The sequence below is a fragment of the Natrix helvetica genome (assembly GCF_964273705.1).
Source record: "Natrix helvetica genome assembly, chromosome: 4".
Lineage (NCBI taxonomy): Eukaryota > Metazoa > Chordata > Lepidosauria > Squamata > Natricidae > Natrix > Natrix helvetica.
The window spans coordinates 166,105,849-166,125,820 of NC_138550.1; the positions used below are offsets into that span (position 1 = coordinate 166,105,849).

Consider the following 19,972-nt stretch of genomic DNA (forward strand, 5'->3'; position numbering starts at 1 on the left):
TATCTCCGACTTTCTGGCTGTCCTGCACTCCGCTGCCTCTGCCGAAGCTGCCACTCTGTGATTTGACACCCTGGTTAACTTTCTCTGCCTTCTGTTTTCCGCTGCTAACAATACACCTGTTCTGACTGAGGCTTCCCAACAGCATGAAGCAAACTCTTTGTCCCGACAAAAACCCCTTTTATTAATTGACTGTGAATTCTGCTCATTCACATCCAGCAAAGTCTGGATGTGAATGAGCAGAGTCGGGGTTTAGCTTAGCTCTGCAGCTTTGAGTCTGCACTGAGCTCAAAACTACCCTGCTGCTCTGAACTGAAACTGTTCTCTCCTCTACCTGTGTTTGCTTGTATTTACTACCACGTTGGAAAACCTACTTTTTGGTATTGTATTTTTACTTCATGTGTTATCTTATATATAAAGCAAAGTTAATGAATCCTGTTGAATCAGTTACCTGTGTCTGCTTTCTAGAGGTGACAGCTGCAACAAACTCTGACACGTACACTGAGAGCTTCTGTACTGGAGACAAATTCCTTGTGTGTCCAATCTCACTTGTCCAATAAAGAATCCTATTCTGTTTTGGTTGTTCCTGGCTTAACCACCACAACTAGGAATACCGAAACTCCATCCCTGAGCAATATGATCATGTGATGTTTCCAGATCTAATCTGGGTCGGTCACTGGGACCAGAGGTTTAGTCTGCCGAGATTTCCGAGTCGTGCTGGAGCCCATCCTCAGGCTGCTACTCTCTACTGCAGGGGTGTCCAAACTTGGGAACTTTAAGACTTGTGGACTTCAACTCCCAGAATGGCTGGCTGGGGAATTCTGGGAGTTGAAGTCCACAAGTCTTAAAGTTCCCAAGTTTGGACACCCCTGCTCTACTGAAATGTGTATTTTGAGCTATCCTGGTTGTAGTATTTATGTGGTTCCTGGTTGGGTGTGGGTTTTTTTTTTTTATTGGTTGATTGGAGTGTTGATGGCCAGCATTATTACCCGATGTTTCATCTAATCACCGCTTCGCTTAGCGATCAAAATTCCAGCCCCATTTAGATTGTTAAAAAAGAAAGAAAGACTCCCTTCGAACTACTCAGGCAACAAAACCACATTACGTCCAGCGGCAACACCAACAAACTGTTCATACTGCATTCAACCTCATGGTTCCATAGATAAGACTGTATAGCGTCAATATACAAAATTAAGACTCCAGGACCGTCAGTCAGAAAGAATAAGCGTGCTCAGATCAACTTCTAGAAAGAGCAGCAGGTAGAAACCGAAAACCAAAGAACATTCTCAGCAAGTCGTAAACTCCAACAAGGTTGACAATCATGATATAATTCAAAGTACCCCAAACTGCATTTTACAGTGCACTGTAAAACACACCTACAGTGCACTGGAGCAGACAGCAAGACTATATCCCAGCACTTAGCAACTGCTTTTGAGGAAAATAATGTCTACTCTGGATGATTCCCCACGACTCCAAGAACTAAATATAGAGGCGATAATTTCACGGTAAGCCATTTTGCTACAATGATTTAAGAAACGATCCCACCGAAAAAGCCAGAGTAGCATTTTGCATCGTTCAACTTTTGACAAAGTTTCTCAGTAGTTGTTTTTTTTTTTTTTTGCAAAGTATTTCAGCAACCCATTAAAAAAAAAAAAAACCTACTTTGACGAACTATCGGTCTTCGCATTACTCACCCCACTGGAGAGGCACCAACTGCAGGTGATCAAGGACAACTTGATTCAGGATCCCTTCCACGCTGGCCTCCCCTTCACGCTTCAAAGAGGGGTAAATGAGAGTTAAGGAACACTGAAAAGAAATACATTTTACACAGTCTTTCAGGGAGAATCTGTAGCAAGAACTTCAAAGGATGGAGATCAAAGTAAGAACTCAGGTCCCAGCCCAAGGAAGTCTTCTTCAAATACGTTCCTTTGGGATGGCGAAAAAAGAAGCTAGGGTAATTAGGAAATTTAGCCCATGCTGCTCCTAGATGCTGCGGTCAGTGCTTGAACCAAAGAGCTTTAGATAAGCTCTAAAGTGGTTTGTTTGTAAACTATAATTATGGCTTAGCATGCTACCAAGTTTGATGTTTGCAATAAACCGTTACTCATACTTAGTTGGATAAGCAATCGGTGCCAAAGAGAAATCTGAGTCGTGTTCTTTATTCTGAGTCAAGTAATCCAGATATCATAGGAAGGGGCAAAACTACTCTAACATCAAGGATGTGATCACTATTATATCTTTACAATTCCTGTGCACTCAAGTCTTCCCCAAAATATGGGTTAGGCCTGTAATTCCTATGGAGCACTACTAGTGATGGGAATCAAGAATTTTTACTGTCGGTTCTGTGGGCGTGGCTGGGGAAGGATACTGCAAAATCCCCATTCACTCCTGAGGGAAGGATACTGTAAAATATCCATTCCCACCCAATTCCAGGGGAAGGATACTGTAAAATCTCCATTACCTCCCCATTCCAGGGAAAGGATACTGTAAAATCTCTATTTCCACTCCACTCCAGTGAAAGGATACTGTAAAATCCCCATTCCCTCCCCATCCTACTAACCAGCTTTCCAGTTCCGTTCTGTACAGGGCAACAAAAGAAGACACAGCCAATCGGCTGGAACTCGGGAGGCAGCAAATAGATCGGGGCGGGGCCAGTCAGAGGTGGTATTTGCCAGTTCTCGAATTCTCAAAATTTCCGCTACCAGTTCGCCAGAACTGGTCAGAGCCAGCTAAATACCATCTCTGAGCACAACAACGATAGAACAAAAGGCAGGGAGATTTCATGTTTTCCCACTGGCAGAAACTTTCCAAATTCTTAAATATCCTGTAAAGTAGAAATATTTGAAAATATGACCTAAAGTTGATCTTGTATCAATACGGGGAGTCCTCGACTTACGGCCACAATTGAGCCCCAAAATTGTTTCTAGGTGAGACAGTTGTTAACTGAGTTTTGCCCCATTGACACAGTCGTTATGTGAATCACTGCCCTTCTTAAGTTAGTAAGACAGTTGTTAAGTGAATCTGGTTTATTTGCTTGTCAAAAGATTGCAAAAGGACATCCTGTGACTCCAAGACACTGCAACCGTCATAAATATGAGACCAAAAATGGTCATAAGACTTTTTTCAATACTGTTGTAACTTCAAAGTCACTAAACAAACTGTTGTAAGTCAAAGAGTACCTGCATCCCCATTTATTAGCAATAATTGTAGAAATGCTGAACTAAATTAGTTTAATCCAGTGGTGAAGTCTAAAAAACATTCCTACCGGTTCTGTGGGCATGGCTTGCTGGTCATGGTGAGGCTTGGCGGGCGTGGCTTGGCGGTCATGTGACTGGGTGGGCGTGGCTTGGTGGTCATGGAACCGGGTGAGCTCAAAAACCAACTTTCACACTTCACACACAAACAACACAAAAGCCACACAACTGACTCACACACAATGCAAGGGCAACAAGCAGGAACCTCAGAGTCACAGAGAGCTCAAAAGCCAACCATCACACTTTACGCAAAAATAACACAAAAGCCACACAACTGACTCCTACACAACTGACTCCGATAAAATGCAGATACAGCTGGATTTCACACAAAATGGACCCTGCAATAAGCAGGAACCTCACAGAGTCACAGTTAGGGCTAATAGGTAGTAAAAATGCTTTAAAAGAGTTTAAAAAAAAGAAAAAAAAGGTTCCAATATCCCCAGCAAAGCTGATTGTCAAACAGAGGATAATCGCAACCTTTTTAAAAAACTTTTTAAAGCATTTTTTTTTACTACCACTTGGGCGAATAGGTGGTAAAAAAAGCTTTTAAAAAGCTTTAAAAAAAGGTTAATCAGCTGTGTCGAAAGATAGTGGGAACCCTTTTTTTTTTTACTTTTTAAAAGCATTTGTTACTACTGGGCAGAACCGGTAGCATTTTCATCCCTGGTTTAATATCTGCATTTTTAAAGGAGTTGAAGAAACTGGTGGTCAAATTTCATTTTTCCCTTCATGTAATTTCAACATAAACTCTTATTTGCACACACCAACTAAATGATTAGTTGCCTCTATTGTTTCTCAGCTGTTAATCACCTTGCTATGCAGTTTGACCTCTGACATTTAATTAAGAAGATGTTTCACTTATAATTTCCCATAGGAGTAAACACAGGTGAGCAAGTGTCCTACTTCAGCACCAATAAGTAAGAGTTTGACAAATAGAAACTATAGTAACAAAAATGCTGGTAATGATTAACAGATCTGTCTATAATTCTCGGATTTTATTTCCATTGTGAACTTTGCAAAACTGAGCACCATTTTTAAAAAAAATTGTACCCCTTTTGGTGCGGTGGTTAAAGTACAACCTGAGAGGCTGTGAGTTCTACTCTCACCTTTGGCACAAAGCCAGATGGGTAATCTTGAGCCAGTCATTCTCTCTCAGCCCTAAGAAGCAAGAAATGGCAAACCGTTTACGAAAAATACTACAGGGATTAGTCCAGGAAGTTGCCAGGAGCCAACACTGACTCAGTTTTGCCACTAGAGATAGTCCTCGACTTACAACAGTTCAGTTAGTGTCCATTCCAAGTTACAAGGGCACTGAAAAATGTGACTTATGACCATTTTTCAAAGTTACGACCTTTGCAGAATCCCCATGGTCACCTGATCAAAATTCAGAGGCTTGGCAACCGACTCATATTTATGACAGTCGCAGTGTCACCTGATCACCTTCTGCGATGTTCTGACAAGCAAAGTGGATGGAGAAGCCAGATTCACTTAACAACCAGGTGACTAACTTAACAACTGCAGTGATTGACTTAGCAGCTGTGGCAAGAAAGGTCGTAAAATGGGGCGAAACGCACTTAACAAATGTCTTGCTTAGCAACTGGGGCTCAACTGTGATCATAAGTCAAGGACTGGGTATGTCTCGTTTAATGAAAAGGATTAAGACGAGGGGAGACATGATAGCAGTCTTCCAATATCTCAGGGGTTGCCACAAAGAAGAGGGAATCAAACTATTCTCCAAGGCACCTGAGGGTAGAACAAGAAGCAATGGGTGGAAACTAATCAAGGAGAGAAGCAACTTAGAACTGAGGAGAAACTTCCTGACAGTTAGAACAATTAACCAATGGAACAGAAGTTGCCTCCAGAAGTTGTGAATGCCCCAACACTGGAAGTCTTTAAGAAGATGTTGGATAGCCATCTGTCTGAAACGGTACAGAGTTTCCCGCCTAGGCAGGGGGTTGGATTAGAAGACCTCCAAGGTCCCTTCCAACTCTGCTTTTGTATTGTATTGACCACCTGTACTTGATTCCAACTGGAAGATTCATAATGTATTAAAAAAAAAAGAATTTCAAAACTCAACAAAATGGGGATCCAGACACTGTGTACAAACCGAAACAAAAATACCGAAGAAATTGTCATCTTGCTGAATCCATTTGTTGAGGGTGTTTGCTCACTCTTTCTTCAGCATTAATATAATTTATTCATAGAGATTTCTGCTGCTATTGTGGCCACATAACCACCTTCCCATGTTTTTCCTATCTAATCCTTCCTTTGGGGGTTTTTGTTTCTTTGTTGTCATTTGAGAGCGTCAAGAAAAACTGCAGTTATAAACTCGGGGGAACATAGTTTCATGCTACTTAGAGACATGATGTTTTGACAACCCTGGAGATGGGATAAAGTACTTGTCCCCACTCAACTATCATTAGAACAATTTCCACCTTTTCAAAAATATAATGGGCTTCCGAGACTCAAGAATCTTGATGTAGGGTGATAATTTGAATGTCTGGGCTAAATAATCACCAATGGCGAAGTATATTTCAACCTAATAATGATTGAAATTTAATTGAATAATTAAAGTTTAATTTTTGTAACTGGTTCAGGTAAAGGTTCCCCTCGCACATATGTGCTAGTCGTTCCCGACTCTAGGGGGCCATTTCAAAGCCGAAGAGCCAGCTTTGTCCGAAGACATCTCCGTGGTCATTTGGCTGGCATGAATGAACGCCAAAGGCGCACGGAATGCTTTATGATTAAATTTTACGTAGTCATTAAATTTCTATTCCCCACATTAAAGAAAAAAATCAAACAAACAGGGAACAAATTTTAAATACAATCCAGGCAAAGAGGCAGTGGCTGATCTAATAAACTTAGAAGACGTCTCCGGGGTCATGTGGCCGGCATGACTAAATGCCGAAGGCACAAGGAACGCTGTTACCTTCCCACCAAAGGTGGTTCCTATTTTTCTATTTGCATTTTTTATATGCTTTCGAACTGCTAGGTTGGGAAAAACTGGGACAAGTAACGGCAGCTCACTCCGTTACACAGCGCTAAGGATTCAAACTGCCGACCTTTCTGATCGACAAGCTCAGCGTCTTAGCCACTGAGCCATCGCATCCCTTAAATGATTAATGATCATTTTCAGTTCGATTCATTGAAGGCAAGCTTTCCATTAGTTAATTGTAATAAATCCGTAGTCATTTGAACCATCTTGTTTCCTGTGGTGGTCTGTCGGCAGCCTGAGGAGCTGGCAGCAGAGTCGAACAGCGAGGAGATTGGGGAGGAACATGGGCCAGTCCTGGAGTCTGGGGGAGGCTCTGATGAGGGCTCTGTGTCGGAGGCAGAGAGGGGGCCAGAGCTGTCTGACAGTTATCAGCTGCCTTCAGAGTCAGACATCAGTGAGGCAGATGAACAGCTGGAGCCTGTTCCCAGTGCGCGCATGCACAGAGCTGCCAGAAGGCAAGAACAGTTAAGACAAAAAGGGCGACTTGGGAGTAAGGCTTGGAGATGATTGGCCCCCTCCCATAAGACATAAAAGAGGAGCATACAAACGTGAGCCTTTGCAGGAAGTAATTAGTTCACATGGTCGGTTCAAGCTCTGAGAAGTCCTGTGTGACTCTGTGCTACATTTGGCCTTGCCAAACTAATTAGCAATTAGGTCTCTGGCAGAGTTTCAAGGGAGATAAAGGTGGTGCTTAACAACATAACCCTGAAAGACTGCGGCAACTCAAGCAGACATCTGTCGGACTCTTCACAGACTGTTTGTAAATTATGGGCAGTGAATGACCATAATTCACAGCCATTTAAATAAAAGAGGGTTTTGGGGACTAAGAGTGTGAGGTATGCTTTCTCAGGAAGTCTAGATCAGAACACTGCCCCAATTATCGCACCTTATACCAGCAATCATATCTCATCCAATAGTCTAAAAGGGTCTAAAAGGGAGGTGGGGGGAATTTCAGGAGCTTATGGCATTCTTCTACAGCAGGGATGTCCAAACTTGGCAACTTTAAGACTTGTGGACACCCCTGTTCTACAGATATATTTAAAAATAAATAAAAAAACAGAAAATGGGTAAACCTTAGAGCTTTTTTTTTTCCCCCATCCACATCAGGAGCTTTTTTCTAAATTGTGAATTTTCAATTTGCATCCGAGTACAAGTGCTTTTTTTCTTTCAAAATCCCAGCCAAATTTCCTTACAAAAATTGCCCTTTCGTTTGGAAAACTCCTCCGCGCAGAGCACTAAAATCTGAACTACCTATTAAATATTTAGAAAATATTAATCCAACGAGAGGGCTGAAGAATATTAACCAGTCTAAAAATTGTCGGCCATCTGCTCAAAACGCTGAATAGCAGAAACAACATTCTGCTCCACAGACAACAGCAGCTGCCATTGGCACATGCTACATTCAGCTGTAGCAGCTTTCCAATATTGGAAGTTGAATAGTTGGGGGGGGGGGGAATTGCTAGAGGTTCTTATTTAAATAAGATTCTTTAAAAAATGTATTATTAGAAACCTAAAAAAGATATTCCCTTACGTGAAGGAGAAACGCTATAGAATGTTCCAATACAGGGGTTCTCCAACCTTCGCAACTTTAAGCCTGGCGGACTTCAAAGCTTTGCTGGCTGGGGAATTCTGGGAGTTGAAGTCCGCCAGGCTTAAAGTTGCCAAGGCCCTGTTCCGATATGTCGTGTTTTATTATAAGAAGCTGGGCAGAAGCTCTTCCTAACTATGATTTGTTTGTCTTACACACACCACAAGATTCCGACTCATTTGATATCAGGGCCATGGACAAAATCAGTCTGCAAAGCTACTTCAACCAGCTCGCCCATTCTTTCTACCTAAGCCAATTTCCACTCACCGATTTCTGCTCCAACGGTTCAAAATAATTGCATGCTTACTTATGATTTGTAAGAGCAGCAACGGGTGAGCGGCCAAATAAATTTCACATTAACTTTCTCCTTCAGAACTTAAAACCACTCATTACATGAGCGGTAGCTAAATTTTTGTTTTGCTGCACTGAAAGCAAGATATAATTGGTTAAAGACATATTTCTCTTGGGTTTTAAACATTACTTTTGGTTTGATACACCTTACCTAATCATTTGTATGGGACATAGCTGAGACAGAACTGAAGAAGCTTCTTGGACGAGAAGTGCAATGTTTTCAAGGGGAAACCCCCCTCCCCAAAAGAAAGTCCAGTTGCTTTTGGAAAAAGCACCTTTGGGACAACCGTGACCTGGATGACGGAGACTTCTCCTTTGACACCAGTAACTGTTACATTTTGTGATTTATTTTGCTGACTGTTATTGTATTGTTGCATTTGTTCGTTTCATTCTGTTTCTGTGCTTTTACATTTTTGCTGGTCGTTGACTGAATAAATACTATGGATTGATTGAGATGGCGGAGATGGAATCCAGAAATTCCCAGGCTACAAAGAACTGTTATGTAAACGATAGCTGTCAAGCCTCCAAAGAATAACCAAGAAAGCTTGGTTCTCACAAAACCATCCTCTTCTTCTCCCTCTCCTCCTCTTCTCTTTTTCCTCCTCCTCCTCCTCCTCCTCCTCCTCCTCCTCCTCCTCCTCCTCCTCCTCCTCCTCCTCCTCCTCCTCCTCCTCCTCCTCCTCCTTTTTTCCTTGTCTAGATCAAACTTTAAAGTGCCAGAAGGAAGCCCCTTCCTTGGTTTTTTTTCCACTGGCCAAAAATAAGTCATTATCAGTACATGCTTCTGGTAATAGGCAGGAGATAGCAGGAAATAGGCAAGCCTCTGCGTCTCACTCTCTCCACATTCACACTGCACGTTGTTATCTGCTAAGAGTCACCGCTCGAGCATATTGGTTTTGCACTTAAGCACTCCAACTCTCAGCCTATTCAGGGTCCTCCAAGTAGTATAAGTATTGTGGCCTGCCAGCAGCCAGTGGAGCTGGCAGCACAATCAGACAGTGAAGAGGTTGGGGAGGAAGATGGGCCAGTCCTGGAGTCTGGGGAAGGCTCAGATGAGGGCTCTGCGTCAGAGGCAGAGATGGGGCCAAGGCCGTCTGGCAGTTATCAGTTACCTTCAGAGTCAGAGATAAGTGAGGCAGAAGAACAGCTGGAGCCTGTTCCCAGTGTGCAGATGTGCAGAGCTGCCAGAGGAAAAGAACAACTCAGAAATCAGGATCTACTTGGGAGTAAAGTCACAGGTAGATGGTGAATGGCCCATAGGAAATAAAAGAGGAGCGAAAGGGGAGTGGGATTTTGCAGGAAACAATTCGTTCTTTCATTCATTCATTCATTCATTCATTCATTCATTCATTCATTTCAGGAGTGTGAAGATCTGTCCGTGAATCTCAGAGACTCTGTGCCAAGTCCTTCCTTGCACAGCACCTCGTTTGGAAAATATTTACATGGCAGCTTTCCAAGCTAGATAAGGTCTGTGGTCATAAATTCACCTTTGAAAGACTGTTTACCAGGCCTTTGCTGCATGTGAATGAGAGGAATTGACATATCGGTAGCGGAAATTTAAAGTAATTTGGAGAACCGGCAAACACCACCTCTGGCTGGCCCCAGAGTGGGGTGGGACTAGAGATTTTGCAGTATCCTTCCCCTGCCATGCCCACCAAGCCATGCCCACAGAACCAGTAGTAATCCCTTTGTGCCCACAAGAGATCAAAGTCCAGCCCACTTTGAATTCTGTGAACTCTTATCTACTGCTAATTTGCTTTCATCATTATTAGTTCAGATTCTTGTAGAAAGTGTTAGCATGCAATAAACCTGTATACATGTAAACCATCTTGACTAAAACATATAAAGAACGATTGCTGGAATTGGGTATGTTTAGTTTAATGAAAGGAAGGACTAGGGGGTGACATGGGGTTGCCACAAAGAAGGGGGGGTCAACCTATACTCCAAAGCACCAGAAGGCACAACAAGAAGCAATGGATGGAAACTAAGCAAGGAGAAAACCAACCTAGAATTAAGGAGAAATTTCCTAACAGTTAGAACAATTAACCAGTGGAACAAATTGCCCTCAGAACTTGTGGCTGTTCCAACACTGGAAGTTTTTAAGAAGAGACTGGACAGTCACTTGTCTGAAATGGTATAGGCCAGTGTCTCCTGCCTGAGCAGGGAGTTAGACTAGAGGACCTCAAAGGTTCTTCCAACTCTTTTATTCTGACTCCTGATTTCCTGCACTTGACACTATGTTTTCCATTAAAGCTACGTCTGCCACTTTTAATGCCTCTGGGGTCAGAGCAAAAGTATTTCTAGCATCTCTCTAATCATATTTCTTCTTCTTCTACCCCATGGATTGCGGTCAGGAGTCAGATTCTATTTTCTTACTGATATTCTCAAAGGGACATCTTAGAAGACTTGGGGTTATGCCAACGTTCATAAAAACACACACACTACAGTTCTTCATTATTTTTAAAAAAAAAGCTGTGTAGAATTCCCAACTAAAGGAGCTTAGGAAGAAACCTAGAGAGAAATCAAAGCGTTCGTTAAAATTAGTTGAAAAGTTCGTGGTTATGCGAAATGCTCCATTTTAAACCATGTCTTTTTCATATGCATTCCTAGAAATGAATTAAAGCTCATTGCCCGACTTGAGAATTTCTGGGAGGGGGAAAAAAGGATATAATTTTCCAGACAATGTCTAACTTGTTGTTGATCTCCAGGCTTTTTGCTTGCTTCCTCTCTTCTTCCAGCTGCTTTGGATTGGCATATTGAGCTCTCTCACCGGGCGACTCTGGGTAACTTTCGAAGGTGAATTTGTCGACTTGTATAGCCATGCTACAATTGAAAAGAGAAAGAATTTACTGGGCAACTTTTATGGAACGTTTTGTGGATCCCGCGGCAAACATGCACCACCTCAGTGAAGTAACCGGAAACAGTGATGAGATGCATTTCTGCCAATATAAGCAGTCCTCGACTTCTGACTGTGACTGCAATTTTGGTCATGTCGTTAAGTGGGCCACCATGTGACCTGGTTTTGCAATCTTTCTGATGGTGAGCCAATCTTCCCAGAGCCTCCCCCTTCCCTCCTGTATTCTTTACCGTTGTGTCTGTCGGCTATAGAGTAGGGGTCCCCAACCTTTCGGACCTCAGGGACCACTGAATTCGTAATTTTAAATCCCGCGGACCACTAATATGATCTGCCTAATGACTGGCTGGCTGGGAGTGGCTCGGTGGTCATGTGACTGAGTGGGCATGGCCAAGTTGATGTCACATTGAGGGGCCCCTCCCCTCCCAGCCACTTCTCACCTGCCCGCCCGGGCTCCTTAGGACCCCAACAGAAAGCAGTTGCTGGAGTTAAGCAGCCACCATGAGAAAGAGTTGGCAAAACAGTTCAGTTCAAATTGGATCTGACCAAGAAGGCCACTCAGCAGAAGCACCTCAATGAGGACTAGGAGCATAGGCTTTCCAAGCAGACGGAAGACCTGCGGGAGTGCAAGGCCAGGTGCCGGCGCCTGGAGGCTCAGCGGGCTGAGATGGTCAGCCAATTCCAGGCCATAATAATAGTTCCACTGGAACAAGGCCCTCTGGTTCTTTGCCACCAATGGCACTTCCCTCCAGCTTTTGCCGAAAGCCCCGCACCAGGAGGATGCAGACCCCAAGTCAGAATTTTTGCCCCCCTCTGACCCACACAAAAAGATCTCGAATGCGGAGACTCTCTGCAGCAAAACAAACGTTGATTGCACGTATCCATCCCTGGGGCCATAGTTGAGGACCCCTGATTCAGTGCAATATAAAAAATGCAAATAAATTTTCAGTGGACCACCAAAATTTTCTTGCGGACCACCAGTAGTCCATGGATCACCAGTTGGTGACCGCTGCTATAGAGTCAGAGGAGGTTGAGGGAAAGGGAGGGCTTGGGCGGGGTTCGGAGCCTTTGGAAGGCTCTGATAAGGAAGCAGCATCAGTCAGAGTCAGAGCCGGGGCCTTCTGCCCTCCCCCCAAGTGGAGAGGCAGCTGTCTTCAGGGTCTGAGCTGAGTCGGGGGGAGAAACAGAGGGAGCCCATCCCAGAGGCAGATATGCACAGAGAGGAAAGGAGAGGAGAGCAAAGGAAAGCAATAAGCCAGCTCTCAGGGCACAGCAGATGTAGGCGCTAGCCAGCCCCTCCCTGGCTGGAAAATAAATAGGAGGAGTTTGGGAGTGGCTGGCTCTCTCAGACAACAGTTTGTTTCTAGAATACAGCAAGCAATTCGGATTTCTTGGATAAACCCAGGTTTGTTGGGACTACTTATGTTTGATTTTTTCCCCTTTATCCCTGTAAATAAAAGAAAGACCCTGTTATCCAAAGGGGTTTGTTTTACTCATGAGTCAACGTCTTATCACTATTTGTGAAGGTTGGGAAAGAACACTTTACCCAGCATCCCCTACAATGAGCCATGCATCTGGACTTATGACGGCAGCCGCAGATGCCAGGATTTCCTTCACTAAGCAATATGGCGTGATGTCATGCTTTATGACAGGGGTGTCCAAACTTGGCAACTTTAAGACTTGTGGACTTCAACTCCCAGAATTCCCCAGCCAGCTCTGCTGGCTGGGGAATTCTGGGAGTTGAAGTCCACAAGTCTTAAAGTTGCCAAGTTTGGACACCCCTGCTTTATGACCACATCATTTAGATACAGAAAGTCCGGTCCCCAATTAGGATTGTTAAATCGAGGATTGCAATAAAGGAAAGAAGGGAAGAAAGGCGAAAAGCATTCAAAGAGGATTCGTGCAGTTGTGTATTACACTGCCTTTCCCACCAATATTGCGATTTGTTTTATCCAGGAGTGTCTGAAATTGAGGGGTTGGATTATAGACCAATTTGTCACTCTTGATCTCCGAGGAACCAATCTAGATTTTAAAAGCAATTATCGAATAATTCCACCTGATAAAAGCGGCACTGGGCACTTTCTCATAGACCCTTCTGAGGCGTTCATAAAGGACACCTCCAACAATTTCCTAGCTTGGTATTATAAAGTTTATTGGAGAGGATTGAAAAGATCAGATAGTAATTGCCCTCATCTGTCATAATCTCCAAGGTGGCTGTCCGGCAGCCAAGACATTATTGCAACGCCAGTGGAAAATGTGCAAGAACCTGAGAAACAATCTACTTGTATACCTTCTCAAAGTTAAGTGTCCTGCTATGCTTCTGAAAAGTTTGATGCTGTTCTGACCCATCTCCCCAAACACAGCAAACCCTCTGCAGTTAAAGCAATGATTCCTTTATTAGGAGCGTCAGCAGCCCCAGGAAAAAGTGTAATTTCTCACCGCAGGCTAACAAGTCTGTTCAGCAGGGAGAGGAATAGTTGTCTGCCGCATCTATTGATCTCCGCCCCCTGCCTTTTATCCCCAGAGCTGGGGTGAGGCTTCGCTAGCAGCAGTGGCTCTTCCATCCCAAGGACCGGCCCACAGATTTCCACTGCTCTCCTCTCCTCTGCCTTCTGCACATCCGCGAGTCAGGCATTGGACCCAGCTGTTCCTCCTCTTCCTTATCAGCTACCTCCAGGTCTGGAGGCTGTTGACTCTCCATCTGGGGGCTGACAGACGGCCCAGGCTCCACCTCTGTCTCTTTCTCTGCCAGCTCCATTCCCTCTTTCCCCTCGGAGCTCTCAGATTGCCTTGATGCTGACTCCCCCTCCTCCCCCTCCTCTGATTCGGCTGCTGGAGGGGCCAGCGGCTGACAGGCCACAACAGCCCCTCGCCGTACTGTCAGAGCAAATTACATATGGGCATATAAAGGACTGATAAAGAAATTAAGGATATGTGTGTTTCACAGAATAATCTGATCACCATTCTTTAGGGAAATATAGGTGCCTTGAAATGTAGGGTTTTTTTAAAACAAACATCGGGTATGCTTCCTACAGAAAAATGCTAGATTATACTGAGGTTATATACACTAGTTTTAGACTATATTAGTGTACACCATCTACGTGCCATGGAACACTGTAATCTGTCCAGAATACCAAAAATCCAATCCAGGTCAGATTAGGTCACCTTCATTCTTTCTTTGTTTTAAATTCCAGATTATCTACATCCCTAACTTCTATAATTGCCAGGAAAACCTGAATACCTGGAAGAAAACAAACTCCTCTCGGCTATTTTTTACACTCCAAACATTTTGCAATGATGCACTGATGTCCTCAGTTAATGGTCTGGCAACATGAAGAGCAATAAAAAGGTGAAGCATTTGAAGACCTGGATTTGATTCAGATCTTCCCAAATCAAGATTACTTATCTCCTCCTAAGAGCTCCTTGTTCAATAACCTGATGGGGCTGCACTTCTATTGAACACCCTGTTTCCCCGAAAATAAGCCCTCCCCGAAAATATTTAAACACAGAAGCAGCCATGAGGTGACTACGCTCGCCGCCTCCTGCACCTCAAAAATAATAAGATCTCCCCGAAAATAAGGCCAGGTGCTTATTTCGGGGGTCAAAAGAAAATAAGACCCTGTCTTATTTTGGGGGGAACACAGTAGGCCTATTTGCAGAACCTGAATCTCATTTATGGCCAGACAAGACTTCTATAAGACTTCATTCGAAAATTGTGGCAGCAAGTATTTGTTTTAAGAAGAGGTACCTTTTATTAGATTTCTATTTCTGGGACCTATATCTACAGTAACTCCCTATTCACAACCCTGTAATCCCTTAATTTGGGGGAGAGTGAGGGAACTGGATGTAGCTGAGCATTTACTGTTTGTTTGTTTGTTTGTTTGTTTATTTAGATTTATATGCCGCCCTTCTCCAAAAGGACTCAGGGCGGCGTACAACATTAAAAAAACACACATCCCAAAAGTTTAAAAAATTAAATACATATCCAAATTAAATAGATATCCAATACTGGATGGATGCCCTTCCTGACATCTAAGCGAAGTTTGCAGCAGATATTTTTTTCTCAGCGCTCTGGGAGGGAAACATCTGCCGCTACCTAGGATTGAACTCTCGACTTTCTGAGAGAGAGGCTAGCATCACTAGGCCACCATACCACTCAACCTATATCTATAGTAAGTATTATAAAAACTCATCTCAAGTCAGAGCCTGAGCGGCTAGATGGGATTGCAGATCAGTTGTATGGATTTAACTACCATTTTATAATTGCCAAATTATGCCAACCTTATATACGTTTGTACCAAATCTTGATTCTTGGTGTCAGCGTGCTGGTACAGCGGTTAGAATGCAGTATTGTAGGCTAATTCTGCCAACTGCTAGCAGTTCGATTCTGACCAGCTCGAGGTTAATTCAGCCTTCCATCTTTCTGAGGTCAGTAAAATGGGGACCCAGATTGTTGGGGACAATTCGCTGACTCTGTAAACTGCTCTGAGAGGGCTATAAAGCACTGGGAAGCGGTATATAAGTCTAAGTGCTATTGCTATTGCTTGGTCTATTTTATGCACAGTTCTGGCATTTTTACCCGCCAAATGACAAAGAATGTCTTTGTGGTTGACACAGAATGATTCCATGAACTTCTGGATCGTTTTATCTCAATTAACTGTGAAGGAATCATGATCGCATCACAAGGATTAAAATTTGCCTAAAGGTGTGTTTGTAAAAACTGTTAGCAAAATTGTAAAAGCATCAGTTGTGAAATTTGTCTTCCCGTAGTGAAGATAACTTAAGTTTTATTTATTACAACCCGAAGCCAGCATTTAAGTAGAAATCAAAAGGACAACCCTTAGTCAGAATAGACACAAATGCGAGGGATATATAGCAATCCATTTTAAATCTTAAACTTTACAATGGATCGCCTGCAGGAGCTTTCATGTTAGGGGGAAACATTTAAAAAAATAAAATCTGAATTAATGCTAGAAATAATAGTTGGTCCTTGACTTACAACCACAGTTGGAATTGAAACTTTGGTCCCTAACTGATGTGGTTATTAACTACGTTGTACCTTATTTTACAACCTTTTATGCCACGGCTGTTAAGCGAATCACGTGGTCATTAAATGAATCTGGCTTCTCCCACTAACTTTGCTTGTCAGAAGGCTCCTAGGAAGATTACAAATGGCAATCAAATGCCCAGGGTGGTAGTTTGAGGACCCCTGATTTAGTGCAATATAAAAAATGCAAATAATTTTTCTGTGGACCACCAAAAAAATTTCACGGACCACCAGTGCTCCATGGACCCCCAGTTGGTGACTGCTACTTTAGAGCTTTATCTTCAGCACAAGAGACACCTTTGATCATAAGGTCTTCCCTCTTAATGGAAGAAATAGAATACAATGCTTTCTGCTACTACTCTGCACAAAGTTGAATTAAAAGCTAGTCATCAGAGTTAAAAGTCTGTCTTTTCCATCCTTCCGATTGCTGGGAAGAGGTGAAAAAATAAACTGCCAAAAAATTCAATACTGATTAGTCAGAATGCACATTATTAGTGATAAGGAAATTTTCTACAGTAGGGCACCATTTTTGCATAGTCAAAGGACATTGAAAAGTTAGAAATTGAAAATTACACAGACTTATTACAATCGACTACCGTATTTTTCAGAGTATAAGACACACCTTTTTCCCTCAAAAAAGAGGCTGAAAATCTGGGTGTGTCTTATAAACTGAATACAGCATTTTCTGCCGCCCAAAACCCCGGCCCCTTCACCAAAATGGCCATGCATACCCTTATGGAGGCTTTCAGAGAGCTCCTGGGGTCTGGGCAGGGCAGAAATGAGCAAAAAACGGTTGTTTTTTGCTCAATTTTGCCCAGCCCGTAGCCCCATGGAGCACTCTATAAGCCTCCTAAAGGTTATCCATGCCCTTTTTTTGACAAAAAAGGCCCGTTTTCGTGAAAAACAGGCAGGTTTTGGGGAGGTTTGCAGAGTGCAGAAACTTTTTGTTTCTTAATTTGCCTCTTCAACACCTTGGTGCGTCTTATACTCCAGTGCGTCTTATACTCTGAAAAATATGGTACATCAAGGCCAAACCCAAAATTTAAGGAATCTTGAGGTCCAGAGAATTCCTCATTAAGACGTTGTTGTGTACAATTTCTATTGCACACAACCACAGCCACTGTTGAGACAAACGCTGGAGATCATTAGACCAGAAATTTCAAATAAAATGGTAACTATTGTAATAGCTTTATATAACAATGGTACAATTCAATTTGAAATGATCTATATTGTTCTAAAGCCAGGACCTAAAAAAAAAAAGAGGTCATTATTGAACTGTCAAAGGTTCATTGAACCATTCATTCTTGCTGCAACATTTGTTTGAATTTTTTTTGCAAACCGAGAATGTAAAATTAATAAAATAGTTGAGCCCAACTCCACGAAGCTCATCTATTTCTAGTGCACATATAATTCGTTCACCTCCTTCATTCATTCTTTTATCATCTCTGCTGTTGTTAAAACAAATTGTTCACATTTTGCATGTTTTTCTGTATTAGATATCCACATGACTACTTGTGTTTTGTTTGGTTACTCCAAATATTTTTTCCCAAAATTTGGCATTTACTTTCAGCATGCCACATTTCAGTATATGTACAGTCATGTGAAAAAGAACTCTCTTTTGAGTTCTATAGCAGTGATGGCGAACCTATGGCACGCGTGCCACAAGTGGCACGCGGAGCCATTTGTCAGGGCACGTGAGGCGCTGCCCTGTCAGCTGGCCAGCGCGCATGCAGGCGCTGGCCAGCTGAGTTCACCCTTTTTTAAAGCCATTTTTCGCCCTCCCCAGGCTCCAGAGGCTTTATAGGAGCCTGGGGAGGGCGAAAAGAGCCCCCCCCCCAGAGGCCCTCATGAGCTTCCCTGGAGCCTCCGGAGTGCAAAAAAATGGCCCTACGGGCAAACCGGAAGTTTGGGAACAGACTTCCTGTTTGCTCGGAGGGTCGTTTTGACTGCTCCGGAGGCTTCAGGGAAGCCTCCTGAAGGTCACTGAAGCCTCCGGAGGGCTTCCGGGGGGGGCGGGGTAGGCTGTTTTCACCCTCTCCATGCTCCTATAAAGCCTCTGGAGCCTGGGGAGGGTGAAAAAAGCATGCAAAAATGGGTGGTCGCGCCTGTAGTGTGCGTATGCGGACTGGGGGTGGTCGCGCATTGCATTATGTGTGCGGCACGCCTGCACACGACCCCCCTGCGCTCCCCCCACTTATGGCACGTGAGCCAAAAATGGTTCACCATCGCTGTTCTATAGTTTACCTTATCAGGACATAGTACAAATCATATGGTCCTTAGGAATTCTTAAAAGTAGGTAAATATAACCTCAGTTCAATCTAAATAGAGCTGGAAGGGACCTTGGAGGTCTTCTAGCCCAGGGGTCACCAACCTTTCAGACCTCAGGGACCACTAAATTCATAATTTTAAATCCCATGGACCACTAATATGATCTGCCTAATGATTGGCTGGGTGGGCATGGCTAGGTGGTCATGTGACTGGGTGGGTGTGACCAACTAGATGTCACTCATGTTGAGGGGCACCTTGCCCGCCTCTACTCGCCACTCCTCAGCTGCCCGCCCGGGCTCCTTGGGGCCTCAACAGGAAGCAGTTGTTGGTAAGCAGTCACCATGAGAAAGAGTTGGCAAAACAGCTCAGTGCAAATTGGATCTGACCGAGAAGGAGGCTCAGCAGAAGCACCTCATTGAGGACCACAAGCATGGGCTTTCCAAGCAGAGGAAAGACCTTTGGGAGTGCAAGGCCAGATACTGGCACCTGGAGGCTCAGTGGGCTGAGATGGTCAGCCAGTTCCAGGCCATGATGCAGTCCCACTGGAACAAGGCCCTCCAGTTCTTCTCCATCAGCGGCGCTTCCCTCCAGCCTTCACCCAAAGCCCCCCACCAGGAGGCTGAAACAGACCCCGTCGGAATTTCTGCCCCCTTCTGCCCCGCACAAAAAGACCCAGAAGGTGGAGACTCTCTGCAGCAACACAAACGTCCATTGCATGTATACGGCCCAGGGGCCGTAGTTTGAGGACCCCCGATTCAGTGCAATATAAAAAATGCAAATAATTTTTCTGCTGGACCACCAAAATTTTCTCATGGACCACCAGATTGTGACCGCTGTTCTAGTCCAACCCTCTGCTCACGCAGGGGAACCTACCTGGGGATAGGGAAGGGAAGGGACCTATCAGTGATATCACATGTGATTTCAGGTACAGAGTCCCTCAATTGGGTATGGTAATCAGCTATAAAATCAACTCTCTAGCACTTGTTAATCAGGAACTAAAGCTATCCCATGTTTTGTAAAACCAACAGCATTAGTTAAAATTTACCATTTACTGCTGATCTATCGTTTTTGCTATTTTTAACAGGTGGAATATTAACATAGCTTAAAAATAGTAGCTTCCATTGGAAAGCTTCCCAATTAGTAGCATTTGCCACAATAACCTTTCTCAGAATAAATGCTATGTATAAAACTGATAGTTACTATAGCAACTAAAGGCAATTTCAAGTCACATTAATGAGAAATGCAGTATTTGTGTCACAGAAGAAATTGGATGCTGTAGTTAGCTGCCACTATTTAAAGAAGGTGATACTTTTATTCTATTCCAAGAAGCAGCAGAGTAAAGGAGCTGGGAAAGACGATTCAACATCTTTATAACAATCACACTGGATTATCCCAAAAACAATGACATTAGGCCCTTAAAGTTGAAGAGGAGAAAATTTTATATTTCCAGCTGCATCTTGAGTTGGTCTGTAGCCGGTGTGTCACATGTGCACATACAATAGATACAGGAATAAGCAATCCCAGATGTAGTCATTGCTAGCAATCAGACACACAAACACGATCTTTCAGGAGTCCTTACCCTCTGGCTTACATCCATTCCTCCCAAAAATATTGTGTG

General features: G+C 43.5%; 1 protein-coding gene across 2 annotated transcripts in view; it reads right to left on the reverse strand.

Moving 5' to 3' along the window:
* Positions 1-19,972, reverse strand: part of TRAPPC9 (trafficking protein particle complex subunit 9) — a 361,114-nt gene that overhangs the window by 211,339 nt on the left and 129,803 nt on the right. For both annotated transcript variants that reach the window (XM_081951044.1, XM_081951045.1), the window contains exons 20-21: positions 10,855-11,008; positions 1,692-1,782 (exon numbers count right to left, since the gene is read on the reverse strand). In XM_081951044.1, coding sequence (XP_081807170.1) covers positions 1,692-1,782; positions 10,855-11,008 — 245 coding nt within the window. The remainder of the gene's footprint in view (positions 1-1,691; positions 1,783-10,854; positions 11,009-19,972) is intronic.